The sequence below is a fragment of the Callospermophilus lateralis genome, chromosome 2 (assembly GCF_048772815.1).
Source record: "Callospermophilus lateralis isolate mCalLat2 chromosome 2, mCalLat2.hap1, whole genome shotgun sequence".
Classification (NCBI taxonomy): Eukaryota; Metazoa; Chordata; class Mammalia; order Rodentia; family Sciuridae; genus Callospermophilus; species Callospermophilus lateralis.
Window position 1 is genome coordinate 19,792,617 of NC_135306.1, and position 27,671 is coordinate 19,820,287.

At 47.1% G+C, this 27,671-nt stretch overlaps 1 protein-coding gene across 10 annotated transcripts in view; it reads right to left on the bottom strand.

Annotated features, from left to right (window-relative positions):
- Znf618 (zinc finger protein 618) overlaps positions 1 to 12,697 on the bottom strand; it is a 160,684-nt gene extending 147,987 nt beyond the window's left edge. For all 10 annotated transcript variants that reach the window (XM_076845640.2, XM_076845639.2, XM_076845644.2 and 7 more), the window contains exon 1: positions 12,616 to 12,697. In XM_076845640.2, the coding sequence (XP_076701755.1) occupies positions 12,616 to 12,648 (33 nt within the window). In that variant the 5' untranslated portion in view covers positions 12,649 to 12,697. The remainder of the gene's footprint in view (positions 1 to 12,615) is intronic.
- Positions 12,698 to 27,671: the final 14,974 nt, after the last annotated feature.

The following is a 27,671-nucleotide window of genomic DNA, read 5'->3' on the forward strand; positions in this document are numbered from 1 at the left end:
CAGAAACCACACGTGAGTACGGGTGTTGGAAGCCACTGAGTTTTGGGGTAACTCGTTACACAGCAATAAACATCTACCACAGGAGGTGAGGGGAGCGCGCGGGTGGGAGGCTGGACGGGCACTCAGAAGACAGTAACGCAAGTGGAGCCCCAGAAATGGGCACTGTCCAGTGCCAAACCTTGCCGTCCATGCCTCCCTTCCCGCTCCGGCAGCCTCCTGGTTCCCCGCAGCATCAGTCCTCTCCCCAGTCAGCTGCAGAGACCTCCAACACCAGGCTCCACACCACTGAGCCTCAGGTCAGCTGCCTCCTGCCCCACGGCCCAGTCACGCTCTCCGACACCCCACTCCACGCCTCTGCTGGACAACATGGGAAACTGAGGCCCAGAGGGGAAGAGACTGGCCCCAGGTTGGAGCCTGGGTCCCTGCCCTACAGCCCAGGGTTACTCCTCCTCCAGCAGCCCGTGGGCTCCACATGTCCCTGGGTTCCCCCTCTTCTCCCGGCTGCCACTCTCCCTTCGTCAAGACGGTGCAACACTGCCGGCCTGCTGGGCCCCGCCAGCGCTCTTGGCTGCAGCGCACCTTACATCTGTCTGGGCATACATTTGCATTCTGAATCCGGGAGGCCCCGATTCCAAGTATGTCAAATGTAATTAATTACAGCAAACCTTCTGCAACTGTTTTCAAACGCAGTATTAAAGGCTTTGTGCACATGGAACACACAGCCACCAGCCCGCTGAGGCACGCGCGGGGCTGGGGATGGAAGCCAGGCAGACCTGGCAAGAGCCGCGCTGCCTGGGGAAAGCAGCTTCCCCAGACGTCCCGGTTTAGAGCGAGCCACGGAGAGGGGCATGGGCAGCAGTGCCAAAGGATCCAAGTTCAAGTCCCAGCCCAACCAACATCTCCTCGTCCTGCCAAGCAGCTGCACCTTCCTTTACTGTGTGTCGGGACAGACCTGCACCTGGAAGAGCGCACTGTGAGCCTGGAATGTGGATCCACCCAAAAGTGAATCCAGCTGAGACTTCACCAGCTACATGACCCTGGGCAATTCCTTTCACCTCTGGATCCCAACGTCTTTATAGTAAAAAACAAACAAACAAAAAAAAAAAAAAATCCCCAGGTGATTGTACTAAGTGAGATACTAGATGTCAAATGCTTAGCCCAGTGCACAGTATACAGTAAGTAATGATTATACTTCAAGGCAGGAAATGTCCATTTTACAAAAACAAAGTGATAGGAATACTCAACCTCAGCCTTTCGACAGAAAGACTTTCTGGTGAAAAACCAAAAATGTGTAAGGCTGTTCCTCCAACCCAGCTCCAACTCCTCTGGGAGCACTCGGCGGGAGGACTGTGCTGGGAGGTTAAAGGTGCTGCTGCCCCTTGGTCAGTCACCCCCTCCAGGTCTTGAACTAGGTGGGAGGCTGGGGAGCTGGACGGCCCCCTCCCTGCCAGCTCTGTCCAATATGGCAGCATGCCCTCTGAATCTTCTAGAAGCCCAGCTTCTCAAATCATGCCATGACTCAGCAAAAGAATGGCTCCCAGACCCCCTGCCCAGGACCCAAATCCCACAGCCCTCAGAGGGACCTGGGTCTCCACGCCCAGACAGCCGAGGCGCACCCTGATGCAAAAACACCTGGGTTCAAACCCAGGGTGAACGGGCTTCGGAATTCTTGAGCAGGCAGAGAACTGTGGGTGTTACCTTTTAGACCTGTTTCTGCCCGTCTTGTTGGATTTTAGGGAGGTGGGGTAAGAACGAGGTGGGAAACTTTTAACTTTTTCCCTGGATTACTAATGCACACCTCTCTTCCTCCTTCTGCGTGGTATGTGTGCGGGTGTGGGTCTCAATAACTCCCACTGCCCCCTCTGCCTGAACCATCCACATCCTCATCACCCTCCGTCTCATGCCAGGTTCTGAGTCCTGCATGTCTGTCTGTCCAGGTCCCTGACGAAGCTACTGTGTGACCCTGAGCAAACCAGTCCCGCTCTCTAGGGTGCTACTTCCTCAGTACGGAAGGAACTGCCTGGCTTAGACCAGCACTGTGGCAAGAGAAATATAAGATGCATAAGATGCACTGGGCAGGGGGCACCATCTGTAATCCCAGAGGCCGAGGCAGGAGGATCACGAGTTCAAAGCCAAGCTCAGCAACAGCGAAGCGCTAAGCAACTCAGTGAGACTCTGTCTCTAAATAAAATACAAAATAGGACTGGGATGTGGCTCAGTGGGTGAGTGTCCCTGAGTTCAATCTCCAGTACGCCCCCTCAAAAAGAAATACAAAATGCACCAGGGGATAATTTCAAAGTTCTTAGTGGCTGCATTATTCTTTTTTAAGTAAAAAAAGAGTCAATGAAATAAATTTTAATAACATATCCTATTTAACCCTATATACAATATTGTCGTTTCAACCTGTAACCAATATATTTTAGAAAATCACTGTCTGTGATGTTCTTTGTCTTTCTGTTGAGTCTTTCAGCCCTGATGTGGACTGACTAGCCACACTCCAGCTTGCCAGTGGCCACACGCAGCCAGTGGTTTCCAGAATGTCCTGGGCGGCAGAGGCTCAGAGCATCTCCATGGGCCTTTGACTCTAGGCTCTCAGATAAAAAGACCAGCCTCCCAGCACACTCCCCCTGAGGCCGGCAGCACCCTGGGGACGTTCCCTTCCCAGAGGCCTCATTTCAGGCCAGTTTCAGTTTTATTTCGGATCAGTTTCACTTTCTGCTGTTCTAGGACACATTATAAGAAGAACCCACATAAATACACTTAAATTTTTATAGTTATTTTTCCCAGTTGATGAAATTAAGGGGGGAAAAAAATTCTCCAACATCCAAAAATGTCTTCATCTCTTCTCCCCGGGCATTCCAAGTGCCCTGATTATGTCCACTTGGCTCACAAAACGCCAGCCCGAAGAAAATGGGAACACAAATTCTCCGCAAAAGTCCACCCGAAAAAAATTCTCACCCTCACACTCTGCCTGCAAAGTTTTCCAGAAAAATGTCGAGGTGGATGGGAATCAGCGCAGCGGGACTCAAAGCCAAGAGCAGAATGGCCAGCTCCCCAGGCGCGGCGTCCTGGACGGTAACCCTCAGCACAGAGCCACAAACACTTCTGACTCTCGATGTTATCAGCAAATGGCCAGCCAGGGCCAGCCAGGGACTGGCCCGAGCGCTCACCTCCTTCATGCTGCAGAGGCATTTCCACCCCTGGGGGAGCCATCAGGCCCCCACCCAGGGCCAGCGCTGGCCCGCAGGTATCAAAGAGCAGACCCTGACAGGGGGCTGGGACACCAGAGGGCACATCTTCCTGCGTTTCCCACAGGGGACTGAAAAAACCAAGCACCACCTGACTCCGTCTCTTCTCTTACACGGAGCCCCGCTCTGCTTCGTCAGCCAAAATATTTATATCATTTTTCTGTCGACTCAATACCATCCTCACCTCCGCCTCCCTCCTCTCCTTTTTAAGAAAGAGGTTGTCGCCAACAACTTCTCCACCTCTGGGCTGGGTAGGGAGCGCCGAGGAGCCGGCCACTCACGGGATGCTTGCGGGAGGCCTGATGGTGGGAGAATGGACTGCTGTCCCCCCTAACAGACCGAGGCTGTGTCGGGGTCCCAGTCCTCAGCCACCCACGCGGGGCCACCCACAGAACTGCTTGAAACAGCACAGACCCTCTGAAAGGCCCCCAGGTTCCAAACTTTTTAAACCCTGGGCTGGCAAGGAGATAAAATACAACCCAGGAGATAAGGGACCCATTCAGCTTGTGGGCCCCAGTCTGCGCCTGTCATTCACACAATCTACCCACAACTGACCCAACTCATAGTCAGGGATCGGTACTAATTACAAAAATCAATACAATATTTTGGGCTACAGAGTTTAAGACTATTTTCAAGTCTTATCTCTCTTCATTCCTATGCAGGATTCTTCCCAGCCCATTTCCCAGCCGGAGAAAATAAAGATACGGAAGACATGAGAAACCCGACTGTGCTCTCAGAGTGGGTAAGCGCAAACACGTCCCAGGCCCAGGCCGCCAGCTGGAACTGTCAGCTGGGACCCCAGGGCCTGCCCTGCTCCTCTGGCTATCTGTGTACTGTACCAGTAGGGAGGGACATCCCCTCCAGCCGTGGCCACTGCCGCCCCCACCCCCCAGCACCTCCCCTTTGAAACCTGATCACTGGCGACCAGTCAGAGAAGCAGGTCAGCCAGCCTGCCTTTGATGAGAGCCCCAAGGGTATCTAATTATAACAAGGAAGGGAGGAGCCAGGATTTCTCAAGACCAAATTAACTTTAATTCCTTTTGACACCGTGGATGTGTATGTGTATGTCACAGGAAAAGCATCGGCTGAGGAGTTAAGAATATCTGAGGCTTTTAATCCACCTCAGCCTAAAAACTGAGGTTTTGGGCAAATCACTCCACCTCTCTGGACCCCAGCCTCAGTTTCTCAGTGTGTGTGCTGGGAGGCTGAATGACCAGATCAGGAAGGACAAACTGGCTTCACGGCTCATGCTAAGTTCAAAGCCTGGTAGCCGCATCATATTGACAGGCCCTCTGAGTCCACTGGACAGATTCAGTGGAAACGAATGCTATGATTGATTAGTGATGTCTGCCACTGGCCCCCAAATGGGAAGTGGCTGCCTGTATGGTACCTGTTTACCGCACTCAGCCCACCCCCACACACAGATGATACACAAATCAACGCTCGGCCTGCCTGTCACAAAGCTCTCCGATCTGTCCACCCCGTGAAGGACTGTGATCTCACCATCACCGGAAACAGGATGATCACCCCGACACTACAGGTAAGGAAGGTGAGGCGCAGGGAGCGGAGCACCTCAGCAGAGACCACAAAATTAGCAAGTGGAGGTACAGGGAGGGGAGCCAAGCTTGTCCCTCCAACCTCCACCTGTTCCTTCTGCCCTCGGAAATGTTTAAACCTGGGGTCCCACCACTGGGAGGCCCTCTCTTTCTGGGGGCCCTCTCCTTCAGGGGCCCTCTCTTACAGGGGGCCCTTTCTTACAGGGGGCCCTCTCCTCCAGGGGACAGTCCAGAAGGGAACACCCACTGTAGGGGCCATTACACCTTCTGGATTATAAAAATCCCACCCAAAGACCTGGAGGAAAGGGGGGCTCAGTCAGAGGCCCAGAGGCTTCGCCCAAGGGGAAGTCCCACTTCAGGGTCCAGGTGGAGGAGCCTCGCCCAGACACCAGCAGCCTCAGAAAAAGGAAAAATAAGAGGGAGAAACTGTTTGCCAAAAGAACCCAGCTGTCCTACGGCCGATCTTTATTCCAAAAACGTGGAAACGTGGGAAGGGCAACACAAGGATGCCTGGTCACCTTGAACTGGGTGTCCACGCTGCCTTGCTGAACTGGGCCCCAAAGTGCTCAGAACAGGGGTGTTCTATACATAACTTCACAGAAGAAGAAAAAAATTAAGCAAATAAGCCAAATGTTCTCAGCTTTCTCCCATAAACTTTCCTTGAATCTTTGGCATCTGCAGACCAGAATCTGACCAAAGATGGGGTCCGGTTAAACATCAAATCACACATTTGGCCACTTCAAGCTTTAGGGTCCCTGGTGTCCAGGGTTCTGCAAAAAAAAAACCCAGGCGTCCAGTCCTGGGCACCTGGCTAATAGGACTATCTCTCTACACAAATGCAGGACATTGCCCAGTGTTCCCACCTCCCCAGGAACATGGTGCCTGACAGAGGCCCATCACAGAGCAAGCGAGGAGCGCAGGGTAAACGTGTGCAGAGGAACTTTTTAAAAAAAAATTCCCAAGAAAGCTGGGCATGGTGGGGCATGTGTATAATCCCAGCAACTCAGAAGGATGAGGCAGGAGGATCACAAGTTCAAGGCCAGCGCTGCAAGTTAGAGAGGCCCTAAGCAACTGAGACCTGTCTTAAGTTCAGTGGTCAAATGTTCAATCCTCAGTACCAAAAAAAAAAAAAAGAAAGAAAGAAAAGAAAAAGAAAAACTCCCTAAGACATGTCAAGTCAAAGGAGCATTTCTCCTGCCTAAAGGCTTGGATTTACTAATCCAAGGAAGCCTTGGGCTTCAGAGTCAGCTGTAAGAAAATGCTGCTTATGGCTCCCTGAGAAGACAGTGGTTCTGATCAGACGGCCAAATTGGTCGTCCACTCTTCACTGCCTTCAAATCCAACTGAGCTATTTCCAAAAATCAAATTAAGTCATCAAGTATTTATTGAGCTGCTGCTCCATGCCAGACCCTAAAACGAGTGAGCCCTGGCCTCCAGCCTCAAGGAAGTCACCGGCAGGCTGGAGAAACCAAGGCACACCAGCCCTGGACCTGCCTGTTGGGGATTCGGGAGGCCCGGGGCAGAGATTAACCATCTGGGGAGGACACGTGGCTGGTCTCAGGGGTCTCATTTCTCATGTAGCAGAGACCTCAGAAGGAGGGAAAGGGCCCCACAAGAAGGGGCTCTGGGTGATTAAGATTCAACCCTTCTGAAGTCTGTGCCACAGGCTCAGAAACAAATCCAGAAATATACAGAGGAGCTGGACCGTCCTCGGAATGCGAGCATCAAGAACTCTGACAGCAGAGCCTTGTCCCAGGCTGTTAGAAAGCAGCAGTGACAACACAAAGTGTACCAACTCTGTTGCTGCCTGACTCTGCCCACTAGAGAGGCCACCAAGTTTGCAGAACTACCCTAAATGCTCCAGGTGGAGACCCACGGGCCACTGGGGCAAGAGTCAACCCAAGTGTTGAGCATCTTCTAATGCCCGGGGCTGGCCAGGTGTTTCCATGCGGGCTGCTTCATTTAATCGTGGAACACCCTTCAAGGTCAGGGTCTATCCTTCTCTCTCACCCTTTTCCCAGATGCAGAAGCTGTGGTTCCAAAACCAGAAGTGACTTTCCCAAAGCAACACAAAGATAACCAGCCTCGAGCTGGATTTCCAACTCTGGTCTGGCTGACCTCAAACCCGGCTTCCCATTTTGCCAACTGGGGTGAACTTGGGGAAACTTCTGTGTGTCTGACCTAAACCCTGGGGAAGCTTCCTGGTGACTCCATGCCTTGGGTTTCTTCACCCCCTCCCCCGGAGCCCCTCTCCCCGCTTGGATCCCACCTTTGGTCCTGGCCACCTGCTGTCCCTGTGCCTTCATCCCTCTTTCCAGCAACACTTCATTTAAAGCCCACCTCCAATGTCTGCCCTGGCTCCATACTTCTTTCCAGGAACATCTGCTATTTCCAACTACAGCATTCTGTCCTGGGAGAAGATTGCTTCAGGACCAATGGAGCTGTGGGCCACTTTAGCCAGGAGGAGCTAAATGGATGGGCCTCATCACCACGAGAGGCTGGGATGCCCTCAGATGGGACTCAAGTTCAGTACCATCAACATCACCACGAGGGTTGGAAGATGTTGCTAACCTTCCAAGGCCAAGGACAGCAGCAAACAGTGGTTTGGCCCTGCGCTGTCCCCCATGGTAGCTACTAGGCACATGCAGCTACTGAACATGAGATGTAGCTAGTGAGAATCGAACTGTGCAAAAGGATTAAAATGCACACCGAACCTCAAAAACTTAACACCCCCTCAAAAAGAGAAGAACGTGAAAGGCCACACTAATAATTTTTTTATATAGATGCATGCTGCAATGATAGTGTTGTACATATACTGGGTTAAACAAATGCACTTTACTAAAGTCAATGTCACTTGCTGCTTTAAAAAAAAAAAATAATAATAGGTTACCAGGAATTTAGGATGTGTAGCTTGAATAGGTGGTCTGAACTGCATTTCCATTGGACCACACCGTTCCCACACATTTAAAAGACAGGGAGATGAAGACAGCAATTCTGGAGTTTGGGAGGAAGTTCATTCACAGAAATACAGCCCCAACACACAAGCTGATTAAAACTTAAATACAGCTCTGACGCAGACCAACTCCAGAAAACTTTCTCTGGCAATATGGAGTAAAAATGGAGAATCAAAGTAACTCTAACAGCTTCCTTCCCACCATGATAGGGACTCTGCACCACTTTCAATCTCCTCTCCAGATAGGGGACCTAGCAAAGATGCTGCCTCCAACTAGCACCTGCCCTTTCAGTCCCCTCCAAGGGCCAGCAAGTTGGGATGTATGACTGACCCCACCAGTCATGGGTGGCCCTGACAAAGTTCAACCAGGGGCAGGTGGCACAACACACCTACCCGACAGGGTTCACCTAAAGTCAACTGACTAATAAATACAAAAGCCTAAGCAATAACGTGGCACACTTGTGGCACATCACAGTGGCTCACTTTGTCCAATACCATTCAGACAACGTATTTCACACCACACACACACAACTGCAAAGACGAAAGAGCAAAGTTCCACCAGACAATACCTACCTGTGCCCTGGGCTGCACCTTAACTACTTCTGTCTCTCTCCTATACTATTCTACTTTATTCTCTTTTTATTGCTGATCGTGACTCACCAAGTTGATGTCACAATCCATCAATGGGGCAGCGATGGTCTACTTTGCCTACCGTCATAAGAGATGCTCTCCTCACTCTGATTTTCACTGCCATTTGACCACACTGCACCTTTTTCCAGAATATAGGAATTGGAATGTGACCTCGGAATCCTTCTGAACACAGTGACCCAAACAGCCACAAGCAATTCCTTGGAGTCAGAATCAGAAATGAAATCTATTTATTGCTATCCTTGATCTGGTCCAAAGTGCTCATTTTGCAAACACAATCATTGTTTCCTGAGGCTCTGCAGGAAAAAGTGATTTGCCCAAGGTCAAATCAGAGCAAGACCTTGAGAGACTCGGGCTCCTGAGTATCCACAAAACTACTTCTTCACATCCCCAGAAAGGAGACACAACTGAGATGAAACATCATAAGAACATGGAAAAACTGAAAATTTCCCTATGACCACAAAAAGTCAGCTTATGTACAGGCCGTGGAACGTGGTGAGGAACTTCTTGTCGCCCACCGAAGAGAAGATAAGGAATCTGAGGTCAGTGGACACGCCATGCCAAGAGCTGACTCAAAGACAGGGAAAAAACTGACATTGGAGGAGCTTAAAACTATTCCTCCACTGAAACAGGCCATTGGTGTTTATCTTCTAGCACCAGGGAGAGGTCAGCTTCACGCTGACCAGCCATCTTTGTAGCTCTCCTGCTAAAGCAAGAACCCTTGTTCAAGTTCACCTCGGTGCAGGGCTAAGAGTATAAGCAAGCCCTTTTCCTAGCTTGGTCCAAAGTCAAGCTACAAAGCAAGCCCTTGAAATTTCAGACCTATTAGAGAGGAGGAGGGGGGTAAGAACCTCCTTAGGCAGAAAAGCAAAACATTAAGTAATAAGAGTCTCCACTGTGGAACTGAGTATAAATGATCTTTCACCAAAATAACTCAGACCATCGTCAAATTACCACCCCTCAAGTCCAATTTGCCAGATCTTTTGCCCAATATTATAAGAAAACTGTGATGAACAGACCGGGCTTAGAAAAATTAGCTCCTATATCCATTTCTGGATACACTTCCATCTAAAAGAGGAGGTGAGAGAGACAGGGCCCGGGTCACATTTCAATCCAGAGACACCAATAGAAACAAAAGGAAACTAGCCCCGCCCCGCAGGACCATCATGCACTTCTGTTTCCTTTACAACAAACATGACCAGAATAACCAATTCTGTGAAAAAAGGGGGGGAGGGGGAACAAAACAAAACAAAAAACAGGTCTACAAAAACAAACAATTTTCAAATTTTAGTCCTTTTAGACTGACAAGAGAACAAAATTTCAAGCAGAATAGAAAGAAGGCATCTGAGTTGTGTGTCAGAAGATTCCAGGACACACAGAGATGTGCTGCAACATTTTTATTCCTTGCACCAAAAGAACCTGTTATCTACAACCCCAACTTGCTCTCAGATGCCCCATCCCAACCCACCAGCCCCAGTCAATCCTCCTCCATCCCTGGCTGAACTCAGGCCTACTATCTCTGGAGGCCTCCAGAGCCCCTTGGAAATTACAAATTCCTTGACCGTCCTAGGCATCGGCCTAAATAATTCAACAGAAAAAAATTTTTTTTTAATTATGCTACTTAAAAAAAAAAAAAAAAAAGCTCATTCCAAATATGCCAGAATATGGCCAATCAGCCCTGAAGGATTTGGTTACTAAAAAAATAAAATCTTCCAAATGCAATGGCGATGATGGGAAATGTCAACCTTACGCCACAGAGTTAGTAAATCTTCAGAAATCCAATTTCAGAAAGCAGGATTGGGGCCAACGGTTCTTCAAGACCAGCTGGGAGCTGGCTATGGGGTTCTAGGGGTCTCCTATCCTTGCCCCATGTGACCCACCCAAAGTCCCACCCTACAAATGCTACTGGTGGACTTCTTTTAGACAGAAAAATTACAACTTTTTTTGTGGGGGGTGTTGGGGAAAGGGGCTCAAAATTCCCAGCAAGTTCAATTTATCACAAATTACCCTTTCTCTTTGGATAGGAATCTTATTTTTTTATCTGTCAAATTTCAATTCAGTCAATATTTGTCATCTAAAAAAAAAAAATTTTTTTTTCTTTTTTGTTTCACCTTCACTTGATTCATTTTAAGGCCAAAAACTCCACATGATATACTGTTTGCACTGATGCTTTTCTATTCCAAAGGCACATTCCTTTGGGTTTGGCTTTTGTATGTATTGTGATTTTTATTTTCCTTTTTAAAAAAAATAATAATTTTGCTGCTAGCATCAGCTCAATTGGTGTTTTAACCTAATTCTTCAGCAAAGTGTCCTACCATAGAAGATGAATAATAATCAGAATTTTCATCTCTCAGTCCTTCCCTCTTGATAAAAAGATACATATATATTTTGTTTAGTCAGTAAAATTTGTGCTTTTTTTTTGTTACAACACCCCCCCCAAATGATCAAAGCTAATGGATTTCTTCCCCCTCTGAAAGTAATCAAATTTCTGAAAAATACCAAATGCTAATCAACTACCAACCCCACATTACAATCAAAGAGGCCAGAAACCAATCTGGATTTTTTTTTAATAATAAATTTTTCAAATTGAAAGACTGAACAGCATAGAAAAGGAAAATTTTCTTTCTTACCAAGGATTCCTCAATCCTTGTCTCCATCAATTGATTCAGTTGCATGTCATAAAAAATGGGCTTCTGTGAATCTACTGTTAGTTTTTTCATAATAATGTTAATTATGCATATCTTATTTTAATGGCGGTCTCTCCTACAAATCTGTGGGCTACTCAATTTGTATAATATATGAATTTACATTTTTTTCCACTGAATATTGCTCAATAAAGGTTCCAGACATTTTCTGGATAAAACAACAACATAAAAGAAATGGCTAGACCTTTCAGAAAACAAAATCAGAAAACAGTCTTAATTATTCCATCAAAACAAAAAAACACACACAAAACCCAACAAATGCAGAAAAAAGAAAGACAGGTTTTCACTCTAACTTTTACAGTTTCTGGGTTTTCTTTCTTTCTCTTTTTTAAAAAAAATCTTAGCATTTAAATGCAGTAAAATGTAAATGCAAAATTTAAAAAAAAAAAAAAAAAACTACAATTTTTGGGTGTGTCCAAAGCCAACATTTTAGGGTCTATTTTCTCTTTTAAATCCTTCTCTCATGAAAATAGAAAAATTTAAATATTGTCAAATGGTAAAATTAGTCATTTTTGCCCGCTGAGCTAAACAAGTTCCAAATTACAATGAAGTACGATTTCTAATTGCTTCATAAAGCCAATTCTCCCAGTTTTCCCTCAACTCAACAATTTCCCTCCTTCCCTCATTCCAATTAGTTTTTTTCTCAAACTAAAATGCGTTGGGTAGTCAAACTGACTTTGCTTTTAGAAGGTTTTTTGCTTTCTCCCTTCAAGAACTGAATTCATTCAAATTCTAGCTTAATTTCCATTTACATATTATCTGGATTTGGCTTCAGAAATAAAAATTGTCTCCATGCTCCTGCCAGAATCAAAGTGAAAATTTTCATCCCCAAAAAGAAATAAAAAGAATCCCTTTCCCCTCCACTGCCTTGTAGAGCAAACTTTTGAAAAAATAAGAAATAAAAAATATTTCTTTTCAATTTTAATTTCTTTTTTTTTTATTTACAAAATAGTATCCTCTAGGTGGCGTCGTTTTAATGGGAAAAAACTACCGTTTGAAGAAAAATTAGAAAAAAAAAATTGAGAAAGGGAAATATGGCCTAAAAAAAAAAAGATTGTTACAAAGATGGGGGGCCTGGGGGACGAGATCTCCAGGGGGGTCATCAGGGACCCCCGCGCTGGGAAGGTCAGGGGGAAATTGTAAATTTGGGGGGGAGGGGGAAGAGCTGGAAGGGGTTGCATTTTTGCAAAATGTGAATTGTCCAAACTGAAATGGCTGCTCTGTTCTCTCGCCGCTTTGTTTTCTGGGCTCCGGTCCGAGCCCGGGGCTGGAGGGGGCGCCGGGTGGGGGCCCCCAAAGGCCCCCTCGCCACCCCCGCCCTCCTCACGCCCCGCAGCGCCCGGGGGGGCTCTCCGGACCCCGGCCCTCCGGTTTGCACCCACAAAAAGCCCGCAAACGTGCCCAGGCACTTTGCATCCTGCAACCCCGGCGCTCAAGTGGCGCAGCGCCCCGGGCCCCGGCCCCCGGGGTCCCCCGCGCGGAGCCTGCCCCCGGCCCCCTCGTACCTGCGGAGCCGCCGCGCCGCCCGGCTGGTTCATGGGTCCGTGCGGGAGGAGGCGGCCCCGGCGCGTCCTGCTCCTCCCGGGCCGGGCTGCTGGTGCGCGCACAATGCCAGAGCCGCCGCCGCCGCCGCCGCCGCCGCTCCCTCCTCCGCCCGCCCCGCTCCGGCCGGGGGGGCGGGGGCGCAGGGGCGCGCGGGGGGGCGGCCGGCCCTCGCCCCCACCCCCGGCCCGCCCGGCCCGCGCGCCGCCCCCGCCGCCCCGCCGCCCCCGCGGGGCCGCCGCCGCCCCCGCGCCCCGCCGCCCCCGGCCGGCCTCGCCGCGCGGCCCGCGAGCTCCGGGCCTCGGCCTCGGCCTCCGCGCCGCCGGCCTCCGCGCCGCACACAAAGCCGGCCGGCCGGGCGCGCCCGCCGCCAGCCCCCGCCGCCGCGCGCCCGCCCCCCAAACTTTCCCGCGCCGCGCCCCCCACGCGCGCCCCCCCGTTCCCCGCTGCCCTCCCCGGGTCCAACAGCCCCTCGGAAACGTCATTTTCGGGTGGGAGAAAAAGTTTGGGGAGCCGGCTCTGGGCGGAACGCGAGGGGTTAACGGGAACTCTGTGCCCCCTCCCCACCCCACCCCCCAAAATCAGATGGGCTTTTAAAATTAAAGTTTCAAGAGCGGGCCTGCTGCAGGGCGGGGGGCTCGCTGGGAATATTCCCAGGCCCCACCGCCCCTGCCAGGAACCTGAGGGACGGGAATAAAAGTTTGCAGAAGTGCCCCAGGTTGAGATAAGAGGGGTGCAGGGCCCGCTCTCTAGCCCCCCAGTCAGGATGACTTTAAGAATAAAAATCCAGGCGTTGCTTTCATGTGAAATGCCCGTGAAGCAACTAGTTCTACCTACCCCTGCCAGATTTTTTTTAAGTCATATATATTTTTTTGAAGTTTAAAAAACTGGCCCTATTGTAAGACGAGAGGGGGTCGAAGGTGGAGCAGGGGGAGCCCCTTCCCCAATATTCCCCAGTCCCATTGGTATAGAAGAGAAAAACTTGGAAAAGTGCTTCCATGTCAGCCTTTTAGGTGAAGGAGGACCTATCTTTGAGACATCCTAAAAAATCAGATTTTTTTTTTTTTTTTTTTTTTTTTTTTATTGGTGAAACTGCCTCCTAATGATTTAGGGAGGCTTAAAGAGATTTTCTGTTTTTATGTCCTCTTTTTCTCCCTCCCCCCAAAATCAGATTTTTAAAAAATGTAAATTGTGAAGGGCCTGCCCTAGGTAGAGACCAGGGTTACTGGATCCTTCCTACACCTGGCACAACTGATTGAATTTTAGGGAGAAAGTGGAGGAATTGCTCATCTAGGAGACAAGGAATTAACCAAAAATCTGTCTTTAACCTTCCTGGAGAGAAAACAATAAGCATACTCTTTAAAAATAAAAACATCAGAAATCAAGAGTAAACAGGTGTCTTTTCTCTATCCCTACCTTACAAAAAAAATCAAATGTTCTTTTTTTTTTTTTTTTCATGTTTAAACAACTAGATCAGTATGAGACAGGAAGGGTTACAGAACTGTTTCCCCTACAACTGCGCTCCCCAAGGTTATTGTTTGGTAAGTACCCCTCTCCCAGAAGAATTCATGTGTGGGAATTGGGCCCAACTTGGGAGGAATGGAATTAAGAAACATAGCTCTCACATCCCTGCCAACAAACACCAGCGCCCCCCCCAACACACACACACACAAACACACAAGCAGTTGAGAAGAATTGTCTAACCACTTCCCCCAAACCCCGAAAAGTTGGAGATAAGTCAAAAATAAAAAGTGGCCGTTTCTCTTTCCACCAGCCTGGCAAGCATGTCCCTGGCAGAGATGCGGCAGCCTCTGCCAAGCCTAGCGTGGAATAGGCGTTGAGGGGCGCAGGCAGCCTGAGGTGTGTGGCAGAGTTGGGCGCCCGGGAGCCCTGGGCCTGAGCGCTGCCAGATAGCCCCTCCCTGCCTGCCTCTCATCCACCAGGCTGGGGGCCTTGATGCCTGGGGAGAGGTCCTGATTCCATCAGGGCAGGCTCCTTCCTCTGCCTAAGCCAAGTCTGAAGCTTAGGAGTAGAGAGGAACTGGACCCAAAATAACACAGTGCCTCAGTCACCATGGCCAAGAGTTGTAGGGAGGGTACCAAGGGAAAAAAAATCAGGAAAACTTAATGCAAAATAAATATTCTTTGAGCACTTAGTATGTGCCAGAGTGTGGTATCCAGTAGGGTGGACACACTGTAAAGAACACAGCAGCATGCAGTAGCCCTTCTAAACCTGAGTGATCCACGGATGACCAGGAGGTTCTGCTGGTCCCACCCGGCAGTTTCTAATTTGTTTGGTCTGGGTTAGGGACCTAGAATCTGGATGTCTGGCAAGTTCCCTAGTGATGCTTCTGGTTCGAGGACTACCCTCTGTAAACCACTGCAATTCACCAGCCACAGAAAACAGTACAGCTGAGGGAGGAAGAGGAAGGAGTCCACCCACCCAGGGGGTCAGCGAAGAGTCCAAGAAGAATAACACTCTGCTTGACGGGTGGGTGCACACATCCTTCTCAGGCAAGACTTAGAGGGACGGCAGGGTCTCTGTACAGCAGGGATTCTTAGACAGGGTCCTTGGATAGATTTGATAGCCCATAAACTACCCTTCAGCAAATTAGCATCTACCTGTGCATTGGGGGGGGGGGGGGACATCTCTGATTTTCACCAGTTTCTCGAGAGGGTTCAGTCCTCAAAAGGGTTTCTCAAAAGGCCCCTAACCTGGAATGATCTGCAGCCTGACTCCAGGCACATCAGGCCAGTAAAATCGGATGGTCCTTCTCAGCCTTCGCTTTCTGGAATCACTGCAAGTGCTTTCTGCAAGTCCCATCGCCGTGGGCTATGCCTGCTCAGTGATGGAACAGGCTTCAGCCTTGGCCAAATGACCACTGGAAGGCCGAAACTCACATTGTTCAATCAGTCGTCCAGTAGGGTCCTCCAGAGTCTCCTCCAACTTTTGAGGGTCTGTGGTTCAATTTGGCATACCTGGGTTTGTCAAATTCTGGAAACTTCAGAGCTTTCCACACCCAGCCCGCTACCCCCAGCACCTACACAGCATCATTTTTGAGAACCCAGCCCGTGGAGTCAAACGAGGGTTCAGCCGTGGCTCTGGTCTCCCTCTGTGATTCAAGTGACAGCTTCTGCTCACCTCCACTTGCTCGTCTGTGAAATGGTGTTGACGGCACTTCCTGCCTCACACGGGGGCACTGCAGATTAAGTGAGGACCGCGTGCTAAGTCTCTAGAAAGTGTCTGGCACAGAGAGAGCACTCCACACCTGTCAGCCAGCAGAACGCTGCCTCTCACGAGCTGTGTGATCCTGGCCTCCTGGCTTCATCTCTGGACCTAAAATCTGCCAGTCTCATCAGCCCTCCCAGTTGTAGTCAGTGGAAATAAAATCACACTAAACTAAACAAGAAAAGAAACAAGAAAGATGCTATTTTATTAAGTCAGGGGGTAGATCCTGAGAGGCACTGCCGAGGGGAGGGAAGGGTGTGGTGACTGGGCAGACCTCTGCAGGCACTCACTGGGGTCAGGGCCCGGAAGGTGCCAGAGCCTGACACACAGACCCACTTCAAATCTGGCATCGCCAGGGGAAACCAGGGTTGAGGACGCTGCAACTTTTCTCGGGGTGAGGAGCAGATGTCAAGCCTGTGTCACAGGCAGGTGGGTTGGGAGACTGAGTTGCCCCCAAAGAGGCCCCACCTGGGGTCTTGGCTAAAATCTGGCCGTGCCCTTTGTTAGAAAAGATGGGCTTAAAGTGCAACGGGAGGCTTCATGGGTGGGACAGGTTGAAAGCCGGGACTCTGCAACACAGTGACTTCTGTGAGCTAAGAGGCTTTTATTTTTTAGACTAAAAAAAATGAGAGAAGTGCTCTTTTTCAACAGCCCTGCCAAGGAAACCAGGGCCCCCCAAACTTCGCACAATCCTGTCAATCTTAAGAGATTCCGTGGCAGGATTTTCTCACCTCTATGAGGCGAGCAGAGGAGGTACACTCACCCCCATTTTAAGGGCGAGGAATTTGAGGCTCAAGGCCCTGGGCCAAACCAGTAAGTGGCGGCCCAGCTGCCTCCCCGCAGTGTCCCTCCCCGGGGTCCCAGCTGCCTCCATGGAACTTTCTAGCGATCGTAATAAAAGTCAACCGATTCGTCACATCATTTTTGCTCAAGAATTTCTTTCTTTCCCTCCCTCTCCTTCCCTACTTCACAAATGGAGACACTGGGAAGGGGCCAGATCAACCAAAGCAATTCATTTCCCCAAGAGGCGAGAATCCCTGCCAATCAGGGGGAAATCTGTGGAGAGGCAGGGACCTGAGGCCTGGGAGGTCTCTCAGGAAGTGAGCCCAGGAGGACATGTCAGAAGGAAGGAGGAAGCCAGGCCCGAGACCTGCAGACAGAAGGGGCAGTAGAGCTGGTGTCCAGACCAGGCCCCAGAATGAGGCCCGCTCTGAGCAGCGGCCCAGGGCTCAGCCACACAGGCCCATCTAAAAGGCACGGAGTGTTTCAAGGACCCTCCACGCAGGCTACTATCCTATGAAGTCTAGCCAACGTCCAGCATCCTGGGGACAGTCTCCTCTAGGATCTGCAGTTGGACCTGTGTACATCTCTCCCCCAGCAGTCACCAGATTTCGCCTCAGTTTTCTTATCTGGGAGAAATAAAGCGCCCACCCTTATGTAAGGCTTAATTCATGTTATGCCCTCCGCACAGTGTTTTCCCAGCCCGTCTCCACTTTCACATACATAAAGAAATCTGGGTCCCAGGTAGGGTGGGGTGGCATCACCTCCGTGAGCAGGGATAGCCAGCCACCAAGGGAAGGAACGAAGTCAGCTCCGAGGGCAGCTGCCCATGTCCAGCAGCCATTCCCTCACTATGGCAGTTACCCTGGTTTTAGTTCTGCTGAGACCAGAGGTGGGCCCAGGACCTGGGGAAGAAGGAAGAGCCATGAAGATGGCAGAGGCTGCTCCACTGTGCTTTCTCCCACGTCATCTGCAGCACCCCCCGCCCCAAAGAGGCTTCAGTCTACTACATTCATCGTGAGACACACGTGAGTGGATTAGCCGACAGTATGGCACGGGATGGGATTCAGGCTCTGAGCAAATCCAACTAGATCAAACCCCAGCTCAGCCCTTTCCAGCTGCATGAGCCTGAGCATATTATACCACTGTCCATGAGCCTCCGTTTCCTTGCCTGTTAAGTGGGGATAATAACATTTGCATTCAGGTTTTCTATGAGGGTTAGAATAAAGAGTGAAAGCCAGCACACAGTTGGCATGCTCTATGTTAGAAATGGTGGTACTGATCAGGACAATGATCTCAGTGGCCTTTACCTGCAAAACCACCCAGTGGCTGGAGCATGTTTGAAATGACATCTCAGCCATGACACCACTCAGCTCTGCTCCTCGGTCCTGTCCATTAGCAGACAAGAAGAGCGGGCACAGAAAGGGAAGGTGGCACGCGTCTTTTACCAGCAACTCGTAAAGTGACAACAGGTGCCTCCAGATGCACCAAAAAGAGCCAACCGTGCTTACGTGGAATTCCTGCCCCAAATGCATGATCCAAATCTGAGCACAAGTGCCCACCAGAAAACCCAGACCAAGAGACACACCATACAACGGTTGGCCTATGTTCTTTAAAAATTGTCAAGTGTCGCACCCTTCCACAGCAGGGGACTAAATAGATGAACAGGTCACTAAACAGTCCTGCGTCCTAACGCGATTTTGGATCATTTTTTGTTTTGATTTGTTTTTAGACTCTGGACCAGGGTGGGGGGAAATGATATAAAGAACATTTTGGGGCATTTGGTTACATTTGATAATGGATAATAGTATTTTTTTGTGTCAAATTTTGGATTTGATCATTGTTTTGAGGCTGTGTATAATGATGTTCTGGCCCTTAGAAAGTACACATTTTTTTAAAGCAAATCTTTTTTTTTTTTTTTTTGTAGTTATAGAAAATCTTTATTTTATTTGTTTATTTTTATGTGGTGCTGAGGATCAAACCCAGTGCCTCATGCATGCTAGGCAAGTGCTCTGCCACTGAGCTACAGCCCCTGAAGTACACATTTTTGACGTAAAAGCATGTGATACCTGGTTCAGGGAAAAAGAGTGCACACACACTTATGTAAAGGAATATTCATTATATAGGTATGTATGTGTGCCTATATGCCTATATATACATATCTGTCTTTTTCACATATATATATTTGATATAGCAACAATATGTGACTGCATATTAACAATTGGGAGTTTGAATAAAGGAAACTCGAAAGTTCTTGCAACTTTTCTATCATAAATTATTTTAAAGTGAAAAGAAAAGCAAACTATCTGCAAAGTTTGAAAAAGCTAGAGGCCTACATTGAAATTATTTTCATCAGAATAGACTCTTTTCGTTGCATGTTTGACCAAAAAAAAAAAAATTGATTCATCGATTAATGACTTGTCTGAATCAAGATTTGCTGTTTTTTATTTTTTTTTCTAACAACATTAGTTGTTTTTTGTTGTCATTATTTCTACCAGGTCCAATTTTCCTAGATAAATTTTTCTGAATTTTATCCAGAGTCTATGGAAAAACAAAATTCCATCCATCAATTTTTGGTCAATGACATTATTTACTGTGTGCAAGACCCGTCTGTCAGTTTTATTTTCTGTTGCTTATTTCTGCCAAGTAAGAAAATATTTTCTGTTTTTGCCATTTTCAGTGTTATCAATAAGATGTAATTCTTCAAATGGGTTTTTTTTTCCTCCCTAAAATTAATTTTGTAGCATGTGTGGTCTAGAGGGAGTCTTTAAACCTACAAGGGCATCTCAATCACCTGGGAGCTTTGGACATGTACCTGTTTTCTAGCCTCTGCCCACTCCTAAGAGTCTGATCCAGGTGGGCCTGGACTTCTGGGTTTTCAACAGGCCTCTCCTCTCAAGTTCCACCATAGTCACAGGCCCTCCTGGTGTGGAGGTCATCTTGTCCCGTGTTACTGGTGATTTATAGCTCCCCAGGCCTTGCTATCATCACTACTGTAACCGTCTATCTCCCCAACTTAACCATGAGGTCCTCGAGGACATGGGCCAAGCTACTGATTTCTATATGGCCAGCAAAGCGGTTGCATTGATTGAGTTAGGCAGCGAAAGTACCTTAGCTGTTTGGTGGCTCAACCAAAGCCTTCACTATTAGCATCAAATGAGGGAACTCACATTTTTTCAATTGTGGTGAAATACACAAAACCTAAGATTTACCACTTTGGGCCTATGCTTCAGTGCATCTGGGCTGCTATGTAGCAGCATCACTATCCATCACAAGATTTTCATCGTCTCAAACTGAAGTTCTCTGCTCACTGAGCTCTCACTCCCCATCACCGCCTGCCAGCCCCCAGCCACCGCTGTTCTACTTTCTGTCTCAATGCAGTTGACTTCTCTAGACTGCACATATAAATGGCATCATGTCATATTTGTCCTTTAGTGTCTGGCTTTTTTGGGGAAGCGGGTACCAGGATTGAACTCAGGGACACTCGACCACATCCCCAGCCCTATTTTGTATTTTATTCAGAGACAGGGTCTCACTGAGTTGCTTAGTGCCTCACTTTTGCTAAGACTGTCTTTGAACTCACGATCCTCCTGCCTCAGCCTCCCAAGCCGCTGGAATTATAGGCATGCACCACCGTGCCCCGCTTATATTTAAAATATTTTTAAAGCTTTATTTTTTTTACTAACATAATACCTTTAAGTTTTATCCATGTTGTAGCATGTACCAGAATTTTATTTATTTTTAAGAATACTATTCCAGTAGGTGTATATACCACATGTTGTTTTGCCATTCAGCCAGTGATGGACACTGGGTTGTTTCCACCCTTTAACTCTCGTGGGAAATGCTGTTATGAACATTTGAACACAGGTATTTCTTCAGCCCCCCTTTTCAGCTCTTGTGGGTACATAACCAGGATGGAGTTGTTGGATCCTATAGTAGTTCTATTTTTAATTTTCTGATGAACCACCATGTTTTCCACAGCTGCTAAAGAAACATTTTTAAAAGCTGCCTTAATAAAGGTAGAATGATGATTAATCTTTCCTGAATTTTATCCAGAGTCTATTGAGAAACAAAATCCATACATCTATATTTAGCAAACTCAAAGGATCAAGGGAAGTTAAACTCTCCTTTTGTTCTGTAGAAAATTGATTGCATTAGAGTCTGTGGGCTGGGGATTTAATCTCAAAGGACCATCCAGGTTAATTCCCAGCCCATATGTTTGTAAACTACATAAATGCCCCTTGCTTTATGGTATTGAGTTTTGGGGTGGTTTGTTACACAGCATTCATGTGGTAATAGATAACTGATACACACATGCCCTCCTCCTCTGCCAATCTGCCTCAGTTTCTGCATCTGTCACAGGGGAAGAGACAACCAATGTCACTGACTACATAGAACTGTCATGATAAGCAAATGACAGTATAGTTCAGGCCTAGCACTGGGAGTTGTATTCTAAGAGCTTATTTTCCTCTTCCATCTCAAAGGCTGCCTTCCTTTAGTTTAGTGGGAAGGAGGCTAAGAACAGTATCTGTTGTTCATTTCCCCTCACTTTGGTGATGCCATCTTGATTTTTCTTGAAGGATGGGCCCCCTGCCCTGCTCGGCCTGTGTGTTCTAAATGGAGCTGTTCCAACAGACTGCCTTCAGCAAGTCACCAGACCTGGCCAGGCAGTGGACACCATCCCCTTAGCCGCAGATTGGCCCAAGGGTCACATGATAGGCCAAGTTTGAATGGAAGGTTTTGTTTTCCATTGAGATTATTGGGAGGATATAAAGTCTAGGAGAGCTAAAGGTACCATCTGAACACACAGGCCAGCAGAGCCAGAAGAGGGGAAGAAACTGTCCTGATGATAGAAAATGATTGTTGTTTAGAGCCTCTCTGTATTTGGGATCGTTTTTGACCCATCCATAAAGAATGGAACAGAGGTCTTGCTTTAAAACTGCACATCAAATATGGCTTTTCCATGGTCCGGGATAGAAGTGAACCCCAGTAGCTAATGCTGCTGCTGGGTCCTCTTCTCCTCTGGCTCCTCAGGAGCACGCTGCAGGCAGTTTGCAGTGACCTCTAGGCCGAGGGTGTGGTCTTGTCCCCAGCTGCCCACCAACAGTTGATTTCTGAGCAACGTAGATCTCCTGTCCAACCTTCAATGCTTATTGCTCATAAGAACCTGATTCAATTCTAGACAAGGGCCACTCCACTTCCCATGATTCGGGAGGATGGAGAAGGATTTTATACTTTCAGTTTTACACACTTCAAATCTTTTTAACTTCTACGTTCTCCTGAAAGACTCCCATGAAGGCCCTAGGTCTATCATGGAGGAGAAGAGGGGGGATGGAGGAAGAAAGGGGTGGTTGGGGACTCGTCAAGAGGATGAGGTTTAGTTCTTGCCCACACCACACCGGCTCACCGACTCCCTCTGTGCACACACGTGTGTGTAAACTCACTCACACACTGACACACACTTATGCACCACTCCTTCCGTTAGCCTCCCCTGCTGTAGCAGGCCCACAGGTAACTGACCTGTATGTATTGTTTACAAAAAATAAAAATGAAAATGAAAAATATGTATATATAGCAAAAGCATGACTTTGAAGAATCTTCCACAAAAGAAACATTCCCAGTGGAGTTTTTCAAGTACTCGAGGATTTCCTCTCTATGTACCATAGCTTGCATTTCAGTCATTTGGAATGGAAATCCTTCTGGAACAAGAGCTAGCATCATGGCCCCTGCCCATGGCCTGGCCTATTAAGACGAATTAACTGAGTGCAGGATGTTTGTACAATGGAGTGAGTTTCCCAAAGGAAAACATTCTTACCCAGACTTTGGGGAGCTGTTGTAAATACACTCAGTTTCTTCCGAAGATAATGTTTTACTCTATGAAGGGGGAAAGAGCTCTTCTATGGTACAAATGTGTCCTTCCTACCAAAGGTCAAATAAAATAACTCAGATGTCCCCAGGCCTTGCCCGCCGTGCTTATAGATGATCCGATGTCCCTCTCATGTAGATGAGGTCACATTTTATTTATTTAACAAATACTTACCTATTGCTTGCATATGCTAAGTGCATTAAGATTAGTTTGGTTTTTTTTGGACAAAGATACCATGGACATTCAATGGGAAAAAGATAGCCTCATTAATAAATGGTACTGGGAACACTGGATATCCACATGCAGGACCATGACAACTGTCTCAAGTTCAAAAACCAACTCAAAATGAATTAAACAATTAAATGCAGACCTAACACTGTAGAACTACTAGAAGAAAACCCAGGAGGAAGCCCCAGGATATTGGTCCTGGACATGATCTTTTTTTTTTTTTTTTTTTGGATACGACTCCGAAAGCACAGGTAATGAGAGCAAAAACTAGACCAATGGGATCGTATCAGGTGAACATACTTCGGCACAGCAAAGGAAGCAACCAAAAGAGTGAAGAGAGATCCAGGATGGGAGGAAGTACTCACAAACCAAAATCCGGTAAGGGTTCACGTTCCAAAGATATAAGGAACTCAAACATCTGGATAGCAAGAAAACAAATAGCCTAATTTAAAAATGGGCAAAGGGCCTGAATAGACATTTCTTTAAAGAAAACATGTAAGCTGCCAGCAGGTGTATGCCAGGATGCTCCAGGTCACTAATCATCGGGGAGATGCAATCTGTTAGATTAGCTATTGTCAAAAACTCACAAGATGGCCAGCACTGAGAAGGATGTGGCGGAAAGAGAGCCCTGGCGTACTCTTCTTTATGGGGATGTAAATTAGTACAGTCGTTACGGAAACCAGCATGGAGACTTCTCGAAAAATTAAAAATAGCTGGTCATGGAGGCAAATGCCTGTGATTCCAGCTACTCTGGGGGCTGAGGCAGGAGAACTGTGAGTTTGAGGCCAGCCTGGGCAACTTAGCAAGACCCTGTCTCAAAATAAAATCAAGGGCCAGAGAAGTAGCTCACTGATAGACACTTGCAGAGCGTATACGAAGCCCTGGGTTTGATCCTCAGTACAGCAAAAAATAAATGAAATAAAAATAAAAGAATAGAACTGCTATATAATCCAGTAATCCCACTACTGGGCATGTAACCCGATGAAAGAAAGTCGGTATCTCAAAAAGATATCTGCATTCCCATGTTCACAGCAGCATTGTCTGAAATAGCCAAGTCATGGGTCCAACATGGGCATCTATCAACAGATGCATGGATAAAGAAAATGTGGTGTTTATCTACAGTGGAATACAATGCAGCTCTTAAAAAGGACACCCTGTCGTTGTTGACAACATGGTGATGAACCTGGAGGACACTGTGCTAGGTGAAATGAGTCAGGCAAAGAAAGACAAACACTGCCTGATTTTATACATATATATATGGAATCTGCAAAAAAGGGAACACATAGTAATAAAGAATCGAGTGGGGATTTTTAGAGGTTGGGGTGAGGGAACTGGGGAGACAACGGGGGAAGAGTACAAATTTCCAATTAGGAGGAGTAAGGTCAAGGGTTCTATTGTACAACATGGTGACTATAGTTAATAACAATATACTGTACACCTGGAAATCACCAAGAAAGTAGGTTTTAAGTGTTCTCACTAGGTGGAAAAAAGAAATGTGAATATGTGGGGTGATTCAGATATGAATGAGCTTGATTTAGTCACTTTACAGTGTATCCATATTTCAAAACATCATGTCGCACAACATGAATATATGTAATTCTTACTTGTCAAATAAAAACGCTAAAAGATTTTTTTCTTAAACTGTCAGTCAGTCCTTAGAAACATTTTTTAGAGGTGGGTGCTTTTATTTATTATCCTCTTTATTTTACAAGTGAAGAAACTGAGGAACAAGGAGGTAAGGCCTCTTCCCCACAGACACAGAGTCATGAATGGATCTAGGTTTTCAACCCGGGAATCTGGTCCTGGATCCTGTCATTGTGTTACTTAGCTACCTTGAACGTCACTCACGTGGTCCCTTAACTTCTGTGGTGGAAGCATTTGAGTCTCCCTTTAAAGTTTCTCTCCTTTTTATAATTATCCCTATTGCCAGAGCTCCCAGAAGGTATTGCATGTCTACTCAATGCCCTTGGATTCTGCTCCTGGGCTGCCACTACGCATATCCTACCAACCGTCTATTACACAACAATGCTGTGTAACAAACATCCCCAAATTGCAGTGGCTTCAATTAATAAGTATGAATTTTACTCATGAGTCAGTCTGTAGGTAGATTGAAAGGCGTTTCTGGTCTTGGCTGGGCAGGGTCATATGTCTGGGGTTGGCTGGCTCTTAGCTGATCTCTGTTGGCCAGGACAAGTGGTTCTGGTGCCTGTGTCTCTCCTCCTCTGGCACGCTAGCCTAGCCACATTCACTTGGCAATAGCGAAGGAACAGAAGCAGAGGAGCCCAATTGTTCAAGTCCTCTGCCAGCTTTGGTGTAAATCACATTTGTGAGCATCCCACTTATCCAAACAAACCACATCGATGCACCCAAAGTCAAACTGAGAGCATACGGCACGGGCACGTGGTACCAGAGGGGATAAAGAGTTGGGGTCAGGAATACAGTCTGTCTACCACGCTCATCCCAAATTTCCATCCTTCTCAAAAAAACAAAAAAAAAATCAGAAAAATTTTAAATCTCAAAATTTAAAAAAATCATTTAGATAAATGTGTCCAAGAGCCATAAGATAAAAGTTGTGCTCTGAGACACCACAAGGAAAGAAACCAAAAAAGAGGCAATCTGCACAAGTGGTTCTTTATAAAAAGAAAATAGCAGCATTCCTCTGCAAACAGTGGGAAATAAACTGAGAATCCGGAGCCCAGCCTGCCAATGTGCTGGAAGGCCCGCATTCTGGCGGCAAAGTAACAGTCAGCAGCGGAGTCACTGAGCAGGCCTGGTGTCTGAGCAATAACGTTAGCACAAAAGTCACATCAGAGCGGCCAACAGCAGGACTGACTGGGTTAGCAACTTCTTAGCATATCAATGTCTCATTTTGTTTCTGCGGGGAGAGCTCAGATATTGGATTGCCTGGTTCAAAACTGGCCCCCAGGCAGCCCCAGCTTGATTCGGATTCCTGGAAAGCAGGGGCTGTCATTTTCTGGGCTCACACACCCTGCGCGTAGCCTGATTGGAATTCTTTCTCTGAGAAATGGGGGACATTAGGAACGCAGCCACACTGGTCCCCAAAGATGCAGATCCATGGCCCGTATCTTCTACCATGGAAGTCACTGGAAATAGTAACTTGCCTGAGGTGGTAAGGGCCAACGGCTGTGGATAAATATTGACTGATTTTTTTTTTTTTAAGCAAAAAAAAAAAAAGCCTCAGTAGATGTAAAGCTTACCAAAACAACACCAAAAAGTGAGTTGGAGGGCGTGGAGCACCCTACTTTTCATTACAGGGTTACCAAGACAGCTAGAATGGAAACTCATTGCCTTAAAGTGGGGAATTGATGGAGGAAAACAGGCTACTGGTGTGGGGGGTGCAGGGAGATAGAGGGGTCTTGGCTCCCTTCTTGAAGTGCATCAGAGTTGGGAGGAACCCTTGGAATCCTTTTTTTTTAATCATATACTGGGTGCTTCACACATATTATATCAATTAATTCTTCAAGATTCTCCCAAAGGTGGTCATTCATATCTCCATCTTCCACAAGAGCACACCAAGTCTCAGGGATGGAAATTGTCCTAGTCACACAGCATGTGGATCTGGCTCCAAAATCAGCCTTCTTAGTCTGACTCTGAGAAAACTCCCATTTGGGGTGCCCCTCAGATACCACCAAGCCTAGTGGCCATCAAATTAGGGGGCACATTCAACAGTGATGCAAGTTCCAAGGAGTGGCTAGCCCACAGAGCTTCAGAGAATCCATTTCTAGCTGGGCACAGTGGCATATACCTGTAATCCCAGTGAATAAGGGGGCTGAGGCAGGAGGATCGAAAGTTTGAGGCCAGCCTCAGCAACTTAGCAAGGTCCTGTCTCAAAACTTTACAAAAGAACTTGGGTAGCGAGCCCCTGGGTTCAATCTCCAGTACTGCAAAAAAGAGAAAAAGAGAATCGATTTCTAGGCTCTTAAGTTCCAAATGATTTCCTGAAACCATACTGTTTGAGAACTCCCAGGGAGGGAACAGACCCGTTCCCTCTCCCAGCCGCCCTCTCCCACTCAGCACTGAAGGCGCATCCTCATCCATCCCAGATCTGACCAAAGGGAACTTCTTACAGCGGAAAAGGCCTGAGTCCAGGGAGCAGAGGTTCTTTTAATCCAGACCCCATGATCCACCATCCTTCTCACTGAAAGATGAATTTCCATGAATTTTACTTTTTCTGCTTAATGATGACCAAAATTTTGATGCACTGTATCCTAAAATTAATTGTGTCGATGACTCCATAAAAAAAAATTGCTTACCTATTAGAGCCTTATGATCCCAGGAAATATAAAAACTTTTAAATTGCCATCTATAAACCCAATTTTTGATTTAGATACTGTGCCAAGAGGATCCACTCGAGACTCAGGAGCAGAAAAATATATTATGTTCCTATAAAATTCTGTGGGAGAAATGGAATGGAAAAAATGATTTAAAGGAGAAAGAAGAGCATCGTAAAAGTTCTGTTAAAGAGGAGTTTGTTCATCTATTTTTAAAGGACGATGGTGGGTATAAAATCACTGTGATATTGAAATACCATTGGATATATTTAAAGAGGTGATGTAACCATTTTGTTGTACCGTTTTATTTTTAAGCATTAATATTTACAACACGCAGCTTACAACTATTTAAAACCCTTACAACTATTTAAAACCATGGTGGAAAACGTTGAAGATATGTGATTAATGTTGTTTTTCACAATTCTTTTGGAGGCACATTGGGCAAAGCTTCTGATGTTGTCCCAACGTCTCTCTATCAAAATTCACACTAGGTAGGATTTACTGAAAGTCACATGGCAAAGTAGCATGTGAGCCAGGACCCTCGCTAAGGTCTCAGGACCCCCTAATTGGTCCTCTCTCCTTCTCAGTGCAGGTCCCAGCTCTCTAAAGGTATGAGAGGGGTGTA